At 36.4% G+C, this 18461-nt stretch overlaps 1 protein-coding gene across 1 annotated transcript; it reads right to left on the reverse strand.

The window, feature by feature from the left end:
• On the reverse strand, positions 1–17665 carry LOC139959627 (protein canopy 4-like). The gene is made up of 6 exons (XM_071957407.1): positions 16503–17665; positions 13644–13761; positions 9111–9197; positions 8706–8838; positions 6102–6222; positions 1–4945 (listed from the first exon to the last, which is right to left on the reverse strand). The coding sequence occupies exons 1-6, from the start codon at positions 16621–16623 to the stop codon at positions 4824–4826; spliced, it is 702 nt and encodes a 233-aa protein (XP_071813508.1). The 5' UTR covers positions 16624–17665; the 3' UTR covers positions 1–4823.
• Between the last annotated feature and the right edge of the window lie 796 nt (positions 17666–18461).

An 18461-nucleotide genomic window follows, 5' to 3' on the forward strand; every position in this document is an offset into this window, starting at 1 on the left:
TTAAGTTTTTATACTGTTTTCATGTTGTGTGAAAAAAGTGGTGAGTTGTTTTTAATATAAACATAATACATATAAAAACATTCAACAAAACTGTTAAATTTTTTCTGTCTTATCCCTTGAGCCCTCCTTGTAACAGAATTCATCTTTTGTTATTATTGAAACAATTCCAATTTTTTTCCAGTTTTTATAAAGTTTCAAATTTCTGCAAAGGGAAAAGGCAAGAAAAATAACATAAAATATAGTGAAATAACATTCATATTCCCATTGTTACAAAAAAAACCAAAGGAAATCTTATAAAACTGAATACTAGTGAATGCAGTCAAAGCACAAGTAAACCTCATTTACCCTAGGTTCATAATAATTCATATGAAGGTAATATTTTCCAAACAAATCAGATGCTGGATTAAGAGATGAATGGTAAACACGAATCAAAAATATATATATATATTTTTATTAAAACTAGCCATTGCTCTGATGGAATTGACCAATGTTTGTGACATTTGTTGTAATGAGCCCAATCACCCAGGAGGCTAGGGCCCTGGAACTGGAAACCACTTGAAATCTTAAAATATTACTGATCATGTTTTGAAATATGGATTTATTCAACTCTGGATCAAATTTAGTATGTCAACATTGGAGGGAAGGCAATTCAATCCGACTAGCATTTCAAATGTTGAATACTGTGACTAACAAATGTGGCTTTCTAGAAATCTTAAAAAATTGCTGAAAAGTGGCTTAATTCAGATACCTTCTTTAATAAGCTTAGTACATCGCGAAAAGTCTAAAATACCGTCGCATCGATTCAAATCTGTTTTGGTTGACAGAATGTTTGTACATGAGACTGAACATTTCATCACTTTCAACAAATTGCTGCCTACAAACTACTTTCGCCAAGAAATTAGGTCATCCTTTTACAGAGTGATACCAAATTGGCCCTGCAATTGTTCCTGATTTTACCTTGACAATTGTAATCGAAAAGATCTGTTGTATTTAATGAGTACACATTGACTCATGAATATACATTGCCCAGGTCATGCTGCAAAATTATGCAGAAATGGGAAAAGTTGTGAGCAATCACAGATGCTAAGGAACTTGTCATATAACTTGTTGGAAATAATGCATTTGACAGGAATATGAGTAAGCACTTATAATCGTCGCATGCAATGCTCTTCTGGAACGAATGACAAAAAAATACTAGCTAGATAAATGGCAAGATAACTGGGTTTCCCTCCCTCTTAGTAATCCATACTCTAGTGAGTTTTTTATAAGGCATTTACAAACAGTAATAATATTTCTGAAGGAGGGTGGGATATTTTAATAAGAATCTAAATACTGTAGGTAAAAGTTAATCACTGTTTTAAACATACTTGTTAGTCTATGATGTTCAAACGAGGGATTTGACTGGACCCAACCTTGGCCAGATATATATTATCCAAATCAAAACCCCTGCTGCACTCCTCCCTACCCCCACCTTTAATGAAAACGCCATTGTTAGACTCATTTAAAATAATAGAGTATAATACCATAATTTGCAAACAAAAACAATATAACAAACTGACCAATTGCAGATTGAAAGCACAATGGTGAAAACGTGTTCACAAGAAAAAAAAACAATGACTTTTACATTGACGTGCTGCTGGTTATTGGATGTGACTAGAATTCTACATAACTTTAAGGAATGTTATGTCAAGAACGGAGAAAAAAGGAAATGTATAACTTGATCACCAATGTATGATCTTGATACTTGATACAGGTATGTGATACTTGATACAGGTATGTGATACTTAACACTTTATCTGGTGTGTGACATGTTTGAAGAGTTTGCCGAATGATTCGTAGAAACATTTTATCGTGCACCTGCAATCATTGAGAATGTATTGGAAGGTGCAAAAAGTTACTGAAATGTTGGCTGGTATGAAATCTAGGTATTCATCAAGGATAGATCCTGCTTAATGACAAACCAGCATCAAGGAATGAGGATTAATACACAGAACAGGAATTTTTATGAAGTACAAAAAAATGTGGGCCTCACTGGTAGCTAAAAGTAGAGACAGCAGTTAGTCTCACATGTAGCTGTGAGGAGAGCAGGAACTTATACGTGAAGTTTACATGAAGGAGAGATTAAGCACACAGTATAATTACAGAGAACATGAACATAATAAGTGGAAGGAAGTACAAAGCATGTGACATTGATAGAAGGTATTTATATATAGAGAGAGAGAGAGCAGGAATCTAACATATAGGAGAGAAGAAAGCAGGAATTTTATATTGACACATACAGCGAGGTGAACAAAGAGTATGTATGCTCAGAGAAAGGAGTGCAAGCATCCCATGGGAGAGGGATACATAGAGCAGTCCTATCATGAGTGGGTATTCAGAGAGTACAAACCTCATAGCATGAGGTAATACACAGAATAGAACCAATAGGAGTGGGTTTTAGAGAGTATAAACCTCATAACAGGAGGTAATACACAGAATAGAGCCAACATGAGTGGATATTCAGATAGTATAAACCTCATAGCATGAGGTAATATACAGAATAGAACCAATAGGAGTGGGGATTCAGAGGGTACAAACCTCATAGCATGAGGTAATATACTGAATAGAACCAATAGGAGTGGGTGTTTAGAGAGTATAAACCTCATGCAAGGAGGTAAACCCTCATATGAGGAGGCAATCAGAGATCAATACTAGAAATATTTTTGGGTATACAGAGAATATATATCTCATGCAAAGAGGTATTCACTAATGAGGGTGGGTATTCAGATCAACGTACAGGTAAAATGTAACGACACATTTCAAAAATAATGAATGGATGACTCACATAATATTCAAAAATACAATAATGCAGCACCAAAAGCCAATATATATCATAAACAACTTATTTATTGACAAATAGAAAATAGCCAACGCCTTCTTTTTATATTGACACAGTTGGGTTTTTTTCCCTTCAATAAGGTCATATCTCAAATGCTACATACAGTTTTAAAAAGAAAAAACTGTGTCACTACAAATATAAAACTAGACAAACATTGTTTGTTTAACCTGAGCAGATTCTTCTCTTCATACAAACAATTTCAGAAAGGAGTGTCAAATTTACTACAGTTTTAGTTGTAGACCAATTACAGCTCTTCCTCACTTCTTAAGTCATGAATATTCACTCCAGGAACTTCTTTAGTGTTTACATGTCTACTGTAACAACTTTGATGTTCATGAAGCTTGTTCACTGTAAAATTCTGAAAATATGTTAAAGGGAGTGAAGACTCGCGCAAAAAGACCTAGTTTCGAATGAGGTGTAACAGAAGTGTCAGACACCACCAACAATCCCAGAATACACACACAACTTGCTACCGTTGGTGATTATACATAGTGTACATTCAGTACATACAGCTGCTGTCAATACCCACAGCACAGTGTACAAACGATACAGTGATGGACATCTCAGGTCCAGCTAACGATAACAAGGTATCACGTTTCATTACTGTCTGCATTTTAAAGCGACAAGAGTAAAAATTCACTTGCAAGCAACGGAAAGTTAACTCTTTCAGAGCACGGCATGTGGTTTGGGGCAAGTCTTCAATGCCTTTAATGTGCTGTACACTAAAGCAGATATACAGCTATCCACCTTTGCAACTATTGGTGTATTTTACATAGTTGCAAATTCCTCTATGCAAAGCCTAAGTTCCTCATGGACTCTGTATCTATTAAGGGATGGAAGAGACTTCAATCATATTCAGTGGATGTAAGTTTTTTCTGGTTAAATATATGTTGTCGATTTGACAATAGTAATTTTAAATTAATTTTCTGTGTCACTATTTGGGATTTTGGTGACTTTTTCTTACATTTTCAAAAGCAATTCTTTTTATGGTATGGTTTTATCTTTTCACTCGTGATGCTGTTTTGTGCATTAAAGCAGATAAACATTACCTGATGACTGTTAATAGGCAAGAATATAAATTTTGATACCGTGCATAGCAAAGCCTTCTCATTATTATTATTCATTGTCTTGAGTAGTATAATCAATCAATCAATCAATCATTGTAATCAATCAGTCTATTACTAAATATTATTTTAGCAACATTTTAATCCCAATGATGACATTTTCAACACATACAAGTTTGTCATTCATGAGTACAAAATGTTTATACTTCTCCCTCTAAGTTTGTGTTGCTCAAGGATAGCCTACATAATGGGCTGTGTCCTGAACTATGTTGCCAAGCTACTATGCTTAAGCAAGCCTGACAGGTTTAAATCTTGAAAACTCAAAAAGAGGGTTTGAAGCATAACCTGTACTAGTAGTACCTCAATCATCTACAAAATTTCAAACAATAATAAATTTAAATTTATTTCTTCATTTTCAGTCCTCCTTCAATGACCACATATGGCTCTTAAAAAAATCTGTGTGATCACATCCATGCAGCATACAAAATAATCTAGCATCAAAATGTCAAAAGCACCAAAGGTAGTTGTTTCACCTCAACAACTATTACCTTAACAACTGTTAAATTAAAAAACTCTTCAATATTGTCTAAATTTATCAAATTTAATTATAGTCTAATGAAAATTCAATACAAAATACAACTCTTTTCATTCACAATTTTATACATGTTACTTATAGTGTTTTCCTCTTTTCCATCTGTTTGTTCATGAATTTTTCTACTATTATTGGCATGCTATCTCTACCTACGTTCAGAACAATATATTTCTTTGCCGCAAATATCACTCTGTGGTAGGTGCTATCAAACATTACCGTAGCTGTGCAGTGCAAAACATTGATAACAACCAGTATTCATATTTGTCTGACCTAAGGTCACGTCAGTGTGTCAAAGTTCGTCTTTGGTATCCTTCGAGCCAGGATCCCCTTTCAGATTTGAACTCTCCTCATCGCCCTCCTCCTCGGTACCATGAACTCGTTCTTTACCTGTCCATACTTCATCCAAACAAACTAAAAGAGAAATTTAAGATAGAGCATTACGAACCACAAATTTATTTCTCTGTTTGAGCTAGCATTAAAGGTCATGTCAGTGAGTCAAAGTTCATCTTAAATTCGAGCTGGCTACAATTAACAGTTCTATTCAGCTTTCTAGGTTGATTTTCTTCAGTTGTTATTTCCTTTGTGTTATTCAATTTTAAAATCCTTCAACAATGTTAGCTTGGTATAATCAAGTGTCATTTCAAATCATGGATTAAACGTTGAAACATGGAAGTTTTCCCATTTGTATTTGATATATGCAGATTACTAATGTTCAAGTAACAACATAGATATTGAGAATCCAATGGAATCATTACATTCTCACTCAGTGGCGTAGGAAGGTACTTTTGAGAGGGGGGGCTGAAGACTGATGGCTGGCCTGGGCGAGGGGTCTAAGGGGAGGGGGTGTCCCCTTCCCCTTTGGATTTTTTTGCATTTCCAGGTGGCCTCAGATGCAATTTGGTGCAATATAGCACACTTCAACACCCACTCCATTTTGTAAACTTAATTTTGTATTTTCCCCTGGCCTTAGATGCAATTTGGTGCTCCAAATGAGATTTTTTTTCTCATTTGGAAATGAAAAAGGGGTTTTCTGACTTGCGAACCGGGGGGGGCGGAATGATACTTCCGCCCCTCCACATTTTCACTGGGGGGGCTGGCGCCCCCAGCCCCCCCCGGTTCCTATGCCCTTGTTCTCACTCGTTAATCTTCGTTTGGTGGAAATCTAGAGGCATTTTCTAGTTTGATCAAACGTCACTTTATTTTGGGAAATACTTGGTAAGGTTTGGCAAATTACTGGCCAAAAACAAAATGTAGTTCCACATGATTCCCTTTTTTAAGGCATCCAAATTGAGGCCAGATGTTGAAGGATTGTCAAGGAATTTCCATGTGACCTTTAAGCAGCCATTCACTTTTATTAATAGTTTTTTGTCTTAACAAGTAACAACATTGGTGTTTCCTAAAGGAATTTAAAGCTTCTCCAGTTTGACAAAATGCCTTACGATCGAATGCAGGAAGACAGTTGGGGGAACTACTGTTTCAGCAAGTTATAGGTATGAAACTCCTCCTCTTCATGAATATCCAAATAAAATAAATAAAAAAACAAAATATTAGGACGAACAAATCCCACCTGCTTCTTCTTTAGACAACACTCTGTCTACACATAAATATTCTGACAGTTCTCTGGAATGATCTGTTTTGAAGAACCAGTTCTCTATGACTTCTTCGTAGTTTTCGATTAAAAAGTGGCACTGAAATGAGAGAAAGGAGAAAACAAACTTATGGAACCCTAAGTTGACTTTTAATATAAGAAACTTCAAACAAGCCACCAATGTTGAAGAAAAATACATAAAAAAACATATCTATACCACAGAGCTTGAGATATCTCACAAAATTTCTCATTTCGAGGTTGTTGTGACCACCCAATTATCCACATCCCGGGCTAGGAAATATGCATAGCAAATATGCTTCTTTGTGAAGGATAATCATGATAATAAATGTGTAAGGAAGTGTGTTATTTTGTTCATGGAAATACACTTTCTATAGGATACAGTACATCCATACAATTAAGTCCACCTGTGATGATACTTGGTGTTGTGACGGTCACATTAATTAGTCTGAATGTGAAAAAAGTCTGTAGACCATAACAATTACGGACAGTAGTACATTAATTAAATATGTACACAAACTTACAGTGCAAATAACATTTCTTGACAAATAGAGCTCTTTATAAGATTTTTGCCATCAGTTGACTTCACAAGAACTTTGAACCTCACCAAAAGCAATAGTAGCTTTGTACTCATTTATAGGAACGTCACAGGCCAAGTATCAGGTCTGTCAACATGACTATATTTGAGACATCACGTTTACGAGCCAGGATGACACATACACACCCAAACAAACATGCATGCTTGTATTACATTCAGACCGAGGACCCTATTATATTTTCCATTGTTCAAATCCACGTACCCTAACCTTAACAATACCCCATACAATAGAATTCTTCCGAGGACGTGGTGATTCTTTAGGTACAGTATCACAACCGAGGACCTGGAATTCTTTTGTTCAAGTCCTCGGTCAGAATACAAAACAATTGCATACAGTTCACACACACACACTGACTTGACTACACAGATTATTATGACCAAAAAAAGAACGCCCTTCAAGTCTCTCATTTGCTACATGTTGATAGAGATGATTATCACTAAAATTCCAATTGTCATAGCAACAGCGTGATTCATCATAAAAATTTGAGTCGTTTTGACAGCTTGGACTGAAAATACAAAACAAATCTTCAGAGAAGGATTTGCATATACTTTCCTACTGCAATGTCAGGATGAAAAATTTGAAAACTTAAAGTGTACAGTAAACATCTTGTCTTGCTGTGAAAACTGTGTATTAAAAGCAGCACTATCAAACACTCATGAATAATGCATGAGACAAACTTATAATACAAATGTGCAAAATTTCTAAGTACTATCACCCAGGTTAATGGAACAGCAAGCTAAGACTGCATAATTTGTGTCAACAGCAAGGTTACAGCACTTGGGTAAAGTTGACAAGGGAGTATTTTGATAATAACATTAGAAAGAAAAAAATATTGGTTTTAAAGTGAGTCATATTCTCGATGCACCCTACTGACAAAACCTTTAAATGAGTTAAGAGGAATCCTACAATCATTCTGTTGGTACCACTAGTACTTTCATATAACAATAGAAGGACAGTGTCAAGAAACTTAAAGTTAAAAGTTAAAAGTTGAAGGTCTACAGTCTTGTATGAGGCTAATGCCTCCTCACACGACTTTACAACTTAACCCCTGGTCATTGGTAACTTGTCACACCCACACACCAAAGTGTGCACAATTCAATCAATCTCTCCTGGGGCACCACAGTGCACCACAACCGTGTGTCCCCCGGGGGACTTCCCATAGGGTGCAGCCACAAACCGGCGCACGCAACTATATTTACAAGTTACCTCGCAGGTACCCATTTATACACCTGGGTGAAGAGAGGCAATGGAGATAAAGCGTCTTGCCCAAGGACACAACGCAATGATCTGGCTAGGGCTCGAACCTGTAATCCTTAGATTACAAGTCCACTGCCTTAACCACTTGACCACAATGCCCTCAACCTAAGATGTTCTGCCATACATAATACCCTCGGTGCTCAGTTTACGACATCAACATAAAGAACAGATTACACCAACTACTGTAATATCAAATAAATCTATTTGAAAGTTTAAAGTGAACGCCCACACCCTGCACCTGACCCTCTCTTACATTCAGAACCTATTTCTAATATAGTCCCTATTTCCATGACATCCTCTCTCCAACCCCCCCTTCCCTGCTCTCTCTCTCTCTCTCTCGCTCAACAAAAGAGAACAACATACACATGAAAGTAATCATCTTCTCATCAGACTGACCAAATTATCTAAAGCTACTGCAAAAATATCCAGAGGATATGTTCCTGATTATGAAGAATGCACCCAAAGGAAATTAATTCTTTCATATATGAAAATACCTTTTATATATACCCGTAAAGATTCAGTAGTCTAACTTACATATTGATTGGCTTTGGTCACAGCTTGGTTATGAAGAATGTACCCCAAGGAAATTCATTCTTTCATATATGCAAATACATTTTTATACCCTAAAATTTTAAGCCCAACTGTAATAATAAGGTGAGCAAAATGAAAAAAAAAAAAGAACTGCTGAATATTCAGTTGTCTAACTTACATATTGATTGGCTTTTGTGACAGCTGCTGATGGTTCATCCCACATACTTAATGGAATCCCAAGTTCCACGTTGACTCCTTTATTGACCAGGTTCTTGAGGGTTTCCATCGTCTCACTGGTACCCTTGGCAAACCTGGATTATCAACAGAAAACACAAAACTGTGAGAGATCTAGACTAGATGTTAAAAACAACATATTTCAGCAAAAATGATTCATAATTTTCTCACAGTTATGTATGCAGGAAAGATGCTAAACTGAAAATTGTGGCAGTGTATTCAAGAATAGAAACATTTGAAAAAAATATCTATTAAAGGAAATATGAATAAACTGCAACTTATGGCAAGATATATTATTTATTAACAACAGACATTAACCCCAATAAAATATTTATACTTCATACTGTACCTTCTAGAATCCTTTCTTTCCGCATGAATGTTGTATTCTAGAACTCTCTCACAAACGCTTTCTAAAACTTCAATGAGTCGAATTTCACTGTGGAAGCGAAAGATAGAGAATGTTAAATACAATCAGTCAAGTTTCATAAAATGTTTATATTAATACATGAATCAATTTACACGCTATAGAGTATAGACCAGTGGTTCTCAATTAATCTTCTATGGTGACCAGATGGAAGACTTAATTAAGTTGCAGCTAAGGGCCAGACAGATATCCAAATCTCACCATACCTGGAGTCAGCCATGTACAGGGATAGGACGGCAGGATGCTATAGCCTACTGCATTAAGGCCCACATATACTGTTTTCATAATGCTTGATTGATATCTTTAGTGAGCTGAATTTTGGCCAATTGAGAATCTTTGCTTTAATAGACTAGATACAAAACTGCTTGACTCAGCAGTTCAGGTTACATTATTAATGAACAGTACAAGTTTATGAAAGGTACTACACACCGATACCTAAATTATCAATCAAAGTGACTGGGTTAAGCTTAATAACATATACAATATAAGGTCTGCTTCTCACAAGGCTTTCTAGTCACTTCGCCCAACAACCATTTCGCCCAACTGCCATTTCGCCCAACCAGCCTGGTCATTTCGCCCAACCAGCCTGGTCATATCGCCCAACCAGCATGGTCATTTCGCCCAACCATCATAGTCATTTCGCCCAACCAGCATGGTCATTTCGCCCAACCGTGTTGGTCATTTCGCCCAACCTTATTTTTACTAATAGTCAGTCAGAATAATATTACTTTTTCTATTCCACTAGTTTAATTTGATTTATTTTGGGTTACTGTAGGTTACTTCGTAATAGGTAAATAAAAAAGTGAGGTCCGCTCGATATCGATCGGAGTCTGAGCAGTTATTTCGGGTATAATGGGAGGATTACACTACTTTAGGCGTTTACGCATACAATGGATATTATTATACAAACACAGGGGAATCGGTCTTCATAAAAACCTATCAAACCTAACCCCTAAAACACTGATCCATCCTACTGACTAACAATTCCCGAACGTTTCCTTATTAAATTGGAAAAAAACAATATAAAACCCGTCCGTAATATTGAATTACTATATTTAATCTATGTAACCACTTTATCAATGTAACCACATATGTAATCACATACAGGTATGTTATCAATTTAACCACGACTTCAAGTTTCCTTAATACTCGGTTCGTATCCCGTAACGTTAACAATTCCCGAACGTTTACTATATCAAACCTATCAAACCTAACCCCTAAAACACTGATCCATCCTCAAGATTCCTTAATATTCGGTTCGTATCCTGTAACGTTAAAAATTCCCGAACGTTTCCTTACTTAAGCTATACAAAGTAAAGGACTTCAAGTTTCCTTAATATTCCTTAATATTCGAACATTTACTATCAAACCTAACCCCTAACACACTGATCAATCCTCAAGTTTCCTTAATATTCGGTTCGTATCCTGTAACGTTAACAATTCCCGAACGTTTCCTTTTGAAATATCATATTTAATCAAGGTTGGGCGAAATGACCAGACTGGTTGGGCGAAATGACCAGGCTGGTTGGGCGAAATGACCAGGCTGATTGGGTGAAATGACCAGGCTGGTTGGGCGAAATGACCAGGCTGGTTGGGCGAAATGGTAAGGTTGGGCGAAATGGCAGTTGGGCGAAATGGTTGTTGGGCGAAGTGTCCTGCTTCCCTCACAAGCAACACAAAAATTCAATGAAAAAATAAAATGGGGTTCTAAATAACACATAAATTTCCAACTTTCAACAAAATTTATGAAGAACATTTCATTTGCGTTTAATTTTACTGATGGGTGGACAGTTGTGGAAATATTATGTGAAGAGATTTTTTTCTTGGAACAAATAGAACTTAAAAAACAATGGACTAACATTAAAAGTTTACATGTACAATGCATCAACCAGTCTTAATGGAGCATTCCAAACACTTAAAATATAAAGTTTTAGGTTGAATAGATCTTGAAAACCAGAAATTACCAGTATTTAGGGTTGTGATTGTTACTAAGCCTAAAGTTCATCCCTGCGTAAATGCATTTCGAGCCTGGGTTGTAAATTTGTGTAACTTTGACTGACCCATAGATAGAAGGCCTCTATCTGTGTATGTGGACAAAACCATTGTTTTTCCAGCCTCATTACATTGCATTCTTTGTTTTTCATGCCATCCTGGACATCAACCATATTTTATTTTTAATCCTTGAACACTTGCAAATTGCAATGCTAACTGGTGTTGAGTGGGTGGGTGGGTGGGGGGGGGGGGGGGTTGGAAGGAAAAACCAAAAATGTCACAAAGATGAAACAGAAGTACAGGTAAAAGTGCAAACCCCCAACCAACCTCTCCCTGAACAAGAAAGAAATTCTAATAGCACTTATGTCATAATCCAAAAATCCAAAGCAAAGAAGAATGACACATGCTTCATTAAGTGTGAGTCTTTGTTCACTGATTTCCTATGTGTAACAGCTCTTTGTTCAATGCTACAAGGAAGTTTAAACAAAACTATCAAAACTGTGACCGGTCATTAAGCTGTTACAGAAATACTATTCTACTGTATAAAGTGACTCAATTCTGGTGTTAATTAGTGGAAAGAAACTTGAGAAGCACAGTTTCAACAAATTGATTCACAACTGAAAATATACTAAATTTCCTTGCGATGTAAAAGGAAAACAAGGAACCTTTGACATAAAGGTGTGCAAAAGGTGTAAATTGGATTTAATGAACACCTGGAAGAAAATCAACAATGAGAGCAAGGCTTGTTGGACAATATTAATTAGCAATTTATCCAGACTAAGTTGAGAGCAGATGGTAATTACAAATTAAGGAGTAGGGTTGACCTCATGTCAATTACAAAAACAATAGACAGAAAAATCACTTGAACGCTTGTGTATAATATTTTCACTCCAATGAAGACGTTTGCAAAATACATACTAGCCTGTGTTGACTATTTTCCCTTTTCCTGAGCTATACATTTCAGTATGTAAATTGAGTTTTCCAAAACTTAAAAGGTCATTGGCATTGCTCCCCTAATATGCTAGATTGTCAAATAATGGTCAGTCACACACAATTGTCAACCATTCTTTCTCCAACAATCCTTACTGTCTCCTCTTTTCTCAGACAATTTTCTGTCCCATTTATAAACTCCTCCTCAATGGCACAGAATATATATCTGACAAGAACAAAATCCTAACAGGGACTGTTTGATGTTAAACTACTAGCAAGTTTAAAATGTTGACGTTGGATGGTATAAAAATACTTAACGGTTTTAGTTGTTGTGTACCAGATTTGTGTGATTTGAAACAATTAGAGGGAATTACATGCACACAAAGACAATGCAGTTTTAGTTTAATTACTGATGCTAGTTTATCATGGAAAGAACTGTTTAATTACTACCAGAATCATAACTCCCAAATATATGCCAACACTTGACCAGGATTGAAAAACCTGGCTATGAAAAGCATGTCTGCTAGCACTGGTGATTATGCTGCTATACTGTAGTATACAAAGTGGAGAACCCAACTTCACTCACGGTACAGTACACAAGGCTACTGTACCTTACTGTGAGAGGAATGGACAGGGCACTGTAATCACATGTGTTTCAGCTTAACAACTATATAACTACAGTATATAACAACTCTCTGCATTCTTTATATTCGTCTCCATTTCATTTCTAGTTTACGCCCCAAGAATTTTCCAACCCTGTACAGGATATTTAAACCAATTAGACTTCTAGTACTGTTGGATTTTCATTTTAAACAGTTTTTACTCACAGAGGCATTTTTAATCTAGCCTTACATTGATATTGCAATCATTTGGAGATCCATTAAAATTATTCATGAAGAAGATGTTATCAGCTCATGAATAGTCAGATCCCTTTTGTCTTCGGGTGAGTCTCATTACAATTTACTGGTGAATTCAAAGGCTAGATGGATACTGTATTTCAGTTAGGCTGCAGTATCACAAGTCTCTGTGATGTAGGCAGGGGGTAAATCTTTGTGGTATTATTTTGAAATTGCACAATTTGCAATACAAGTGACAATACTGTACACCATACTGTATATGCAGAACTTAGTCTTGTAACTCAAACTTAGTGCTTGATGATTTTTAACACAGCACAGTGTTAGTGTAGCACTGTGAGAACATGCATACTTTTGCGATATTTGCTGACAAACTTTAGTGTTGTTTTTGAAAGGTTCTAGGCTATTTTTCGAAAGCAAATTATGTGTTGTGCTAGCTTGTAGTCAAGTTAATTAGGTTGTGAGCGTGATTAATCGAACTTCCAAAGGGTTATCGCAACTACTGGCGATTAATCGATAACGACTATCAGCACTAAAATTTAGTAATGTCAATTTCTTTTATGCTTCAAAGAAAATTAATGAATCTTTAAACTTTAGATCAATTGGTGGAAATTTCATCGTAAGAAATAATTATCTTCCATCCTGGTTGATTCTGTATAAATGACTGTCCGTGTATACTTACGACTGTGTGTATTTCACTCTCTTCTGTGGTCTATCAAATCCTCCTTGAGTAATTACTTCATGGGTCTTTCCTGTCTCTGTCATTAAATATTCTAATTCATCTGCAACAATCTTACAAACTGAAATTAAAAGAATGCAAAGTAGGTGGTTAAATCATAGATCTGTTGTGACAACAAAGAATAACGGTGAATTTACTATACATTGCTTGAAGTTCAATGTGTTACACAATCACACTCAGTCTCAGAATGTGTCAAAAACTGTTTATCCAGTTGACCACATTCAATAGGTATTGTACCTGTATGAGAACTGTGTTGACAATAGAAGCAAAAACAACAAACGTGACAATGACTGCATCTTGAAGTGCCTGAGTTAAAAGGAAAAGTCTCTATTAAAGCAACATTGTGAGCCGATTTTTCAGTTGACTTTTTTCAATTGTTTTGACAGTTTAGTTCCTTTGCTTAACTAATCACGCTTCATTTCAAATAATGATGTTTTTAATATAGTTCTATCCTTGGACCCCTCCTTTTCATTATTTATATGAATGATATTGGTAAAATCTCCTCCAAAGCTTAGAATTGTGTTGTTTGCCGATGATACAAATGAGTTTCTTTTCTGATTACAACTATGAACGTCTGCAACAAACTGTTCGTAATTTGATTTATGTACTTTCACAAATTGGCTTGCAGCAAATAAGCTTTCCCTTAATATTGATAAAACAAATTACATCGTCTTCAATGCAAGTAGACGTATGGCTAACTTTAATATTGATATCACAATGGTAAACCACTGCAGAGGGTTGATTTCATAAAGTTCTTAGGTATTTTTATAGACTCAAAGCTCACTTGGCGTGAGCACATTAGCCATATTTCCTGTCTTGTTGCAATGGGCGCAGGCATCTTGTCAAAACTTAAACAAGTCCTTCCTAGGAACGTTCTAAGGTCTCTTTATCAAACACTAGTACCACCATATTTGACTTACTGTAAGTTGTATCATTTGGTCATTTTTTTTTAGGGAGTGTCACTACCCAACAAGCCCTCTAGGGTATTTTGGTACAATATTCCTTTCACAACTTTTGTTTGTTATCTCCTTCTATGTTATATGTCATACTTTTCTTGTGATAGAACAAAAACAAATGAAATGAAGTCCAAGTCAAATTTTCCAACTTGTCCAAGTTTGCATGTGACGGTGAGACCATATATTTGTCAGATTTGACTAAACTGTGGTGAAAAGCAAGATGCTCTCGTTTGGATGCTCATCTAATAGAAGGATTACCATTTGTCAGTGAAGTCACGTATCAAATAATGCAATGTTCTACTTTCCTAAATAGAAAAATGTTCCTTGTTTCAACAATATTCAACCACATTCACAAAAATATGTTATGCCGGTAATACATTGCAAATATAGTATGAGGTTATCATAAACCAGTAATCATGGTACTGTATATGGTTTGTAATTTTTGCTCCCTCTTTCTTAAAGGGTTAGAAGACTCGCCCAAAAAGAAACGTCTAATGCCGGTAATCTGACCTAGTTTAGAATGAGGTGTTACATAAGTGTTACACACCACCATCGATCCGACGATCCCAGAAAATACATGCACAGCTTGCTACCGTCGGTAATTAGACACTAGTGCACAGTCAGTACATACAGCTGCGGTCAATACCCACAGCACAGTGTATAAACGATACAGCGATGGACATCAGGTCCAGCTAAGGATAACAAGGTATCATGTTTCATTACTGTCTGCCTTTTGTAGCGACACAAACAAACGTCACTTGCAAGCAACAGAAAGTTAACTTTTTCAGATGGCCGCACGCGATTTGGGGTGAGTCTTCAATGCCTTTAATGTCCCTTTAGGTGGACGATGACAACATTCCATTTTTCAGAGGCTTATCTACTCTTTTAATAATAATAATAATAATAGTCATTAGTTCGGGAGGGGGGGGGGCAGAGGTATCTAATTATGAAAATTTGCCAATTTTATGGGTAATTTAGAAGTCATCAAGAAAACACTTTTCTCCCATCAGATAATTTCCTGGATGTGCCATAGTCACTGAAGGTTATGGGGAACTCCTAACTACTGGAAGCTGGGATGGCATATGCCCAAATGAGGAAGTGAAAGAACTACAGAACAAATAGCCATTGCACAGTTTAGTCAGTCAAAGGAACTAATAGAACTTTACAAACTACTCTCTATAATGTAGCTATTATAAAATTAACTCTAAGATGTGTTGTAAAGGGTAGTGTACAAACTAACAGAAATAAGTTAACGATATAAAGTAGGGGAACATGTATTAAAGTGCCAGGTACAAAGAAACAAAATTGGCAACTTTTGGCATTTACTTCAATAATTATGGGGCATATCAGACAAAAGGTATAGCTGCCGTGAAGTTGAAAACCCAAACGGTAAAATTCTCTTCAAAGTTAATTGAAGGACCTTTTAAATTTTGGAAAGGCATTCATTTTTAACTGTCTTGTGGGTATGCTGATGTTCTGAGCATATTGCTCAGAACTATGCAGTGTCTAACTCTAAAGTTAGTGCACATGTAATGCTACAAAAAGTACAAAATCACCAATGCCTGTTCAAACAGAGATTAGAATGTAATTTCAAGATCTGTGAGTTTGGTCTGGGTTAGTAAATAAAGGCCTATAACAAGCTGAAGTTTAGGGGCTAGGATATTAGACAGCAACACCACACACATGTATAGGCCCTTACATTATAATAAGTTTACACTGCAGTTACACATATAGGGACATAAGAGAATGCTAAGCCTAGACTAGAGTCTAGCGTTAATTAGAGCTAGTCTTGTGAACGAAAATTCATGTAAGTTTTACTTTGTGAAGCGATAAATAAATACCTTACCTTCACATTTCGTCGGGTTTCGATGAGGGTTTCCAGGATCATACTCTTCGCTAACTTCATTAGCACATATTATTTGGAAAGTAAGCCCCAGAAAGAGGAAGACATACACATCAGCTTTCATTTTCTTCAGAAGGTACAAACTATTGTACAGAATATGAAGCTCGGCAAAGGAAAGGTTTTTCAAATATTCTACAGCTCGTAACTAGTGTTTCTTTCACTCACCATTTAACTAACTTGTAACAAGAATTTCTTTTGTATTACAGCTCCCTAGTTTACACTGACATATATCGACCTTCCTGTATTCGTACTACTACCATGCCGCTGTGCATTTGTGCTGTTGAGTTGTCTGAATTTGATTGCCAAGATTCGAAAGGGGAAGTACCTAACTATTTATTCCGCTACACACATGTGTGAATATCTGATTGGATCATGTCATATTCACCAAGTTTCTCTGTGCTTGTTATAACGGTGGCGTTGTGTCGCGTATTACAAATTTTACAACTGGCAAGAAGAATCGCTAAGTAGATTCAGGTGTGACCTTTACCAGGTTATATCATATTTCATAAGAATTCCGAAACGCTCCTCGGTCGACGTGCAACATGCCTGTCAATGCAAGATGTAAACGGTTCAAACTTCCCTATGCTATAGTGTTAGGCTATTTCGATCATTTTTTCATGGTATCTCGAGGTTGGAATCTTCTCTTTAAATAATACTTAAATCCATCTCGTCAATCACTATCCACTTTGAAGTCGTGATAAACACTGTTTAGATCCGTATAATTTCATGTAAGGAGGAAGACTACCGACAAGTTTAGTCTCTTTCAGCCGATAAAAATTACACAAAAGGTATAATAATATAATCCGTTCATCAATTGGAGTCTTCGGAAAGCAGGATAACTCTCCATGAATAGGAAAATCAGTACCTCCTCTCGGATTATGTCACAATACACAAATCCCTTGCCGTTGATATATCACTGAAACTGATTAGACAACATTTGATCGGCTCCTGCAGTTTAGCAGAACTTAAAAACAAGAGCAGACTACTATTTTAATACAACGTTATTAAGGGCAAAACAAGGCAAGCAATATTCACAGAATGGAAGCTTTAATAAACTACGAGGGGGACATTACAATACTGGCAGGCTGTCCCAAGACCTGGCGACCCAACCCTCAACGGGAAGAGAACTAAGCTAAGAAACAAGAAAATTCCCTTCCCGGCAAGGGCGGCGGAAGCACTTTTAATCTGGGGGGGGGGGGCACCAACGTCGAAGGGCACTTTGCAGAAATTCGATTGGACTGATGCAGCCTGATATTTAGTACCCTTTATAACTCTTATTGTATTATCTTATTTGCGTATACACATCACTCCATCAACGCCACCCCCCCCCCCCACTCAAGGAAACAATGCATACTAGCACTGCAATATCTAATGTGCAAATTGGAAACAAGGAAAAAGACAAAATGAGATGAAATCATTATAAATTCCAAGTCCCTGCACACGCGATCGATACATGCATGAAAGCAAATGAAATATGTCAAAATACTGAAAGAAAAATAATTTTATATGTGTTTTTCAATGGTTAAACTGATATTATTATGATCATTATTAATGTAACGACTTTCCCAATAATTATAACCAATTTGGAATTAGGGTTATAACACGGCAAATGATTGTATGTTATTGGCATGCGATGTAATAACCAACGCATGCCTATATGATATGCACATTAAGATGTGGTAGTAAACATTTAAAACTTCCCGAAATATTTCATTCGACGTGGGTTTCGCTTTGTAAACTCTTTTTTATTTAGAAATTTTTATGTAGAAAAAGGGCACATTTTTAACCTGAGGAAAAGTGGGGGGCACGTGCCCCCTGTGCCCCCCCGGTTCCGCAGCCCTTGCTTCCCGGTAGCTGGGCTGTTCCCCGGAAGAGAACTACTTCTTCTGGAGTTTGACCCAC

Source organism: Apostichopus japonicus, chromosome 19 (assembly GCF_037975245.1).
Source record: "Apostichopus japonicus isolate 1M-3 chromosome 19, ASM3797524v1, whole genome shotgun sequence".
In the NCBI taxonomy this organism is placed as follows: domain Eukaryota; kingdom Metazoa; phylum Echinodermata; class Holothuroidea; order Aspidochirotida; family Stichopodidae; genus Apostichopus; species Apostichopus japonicus.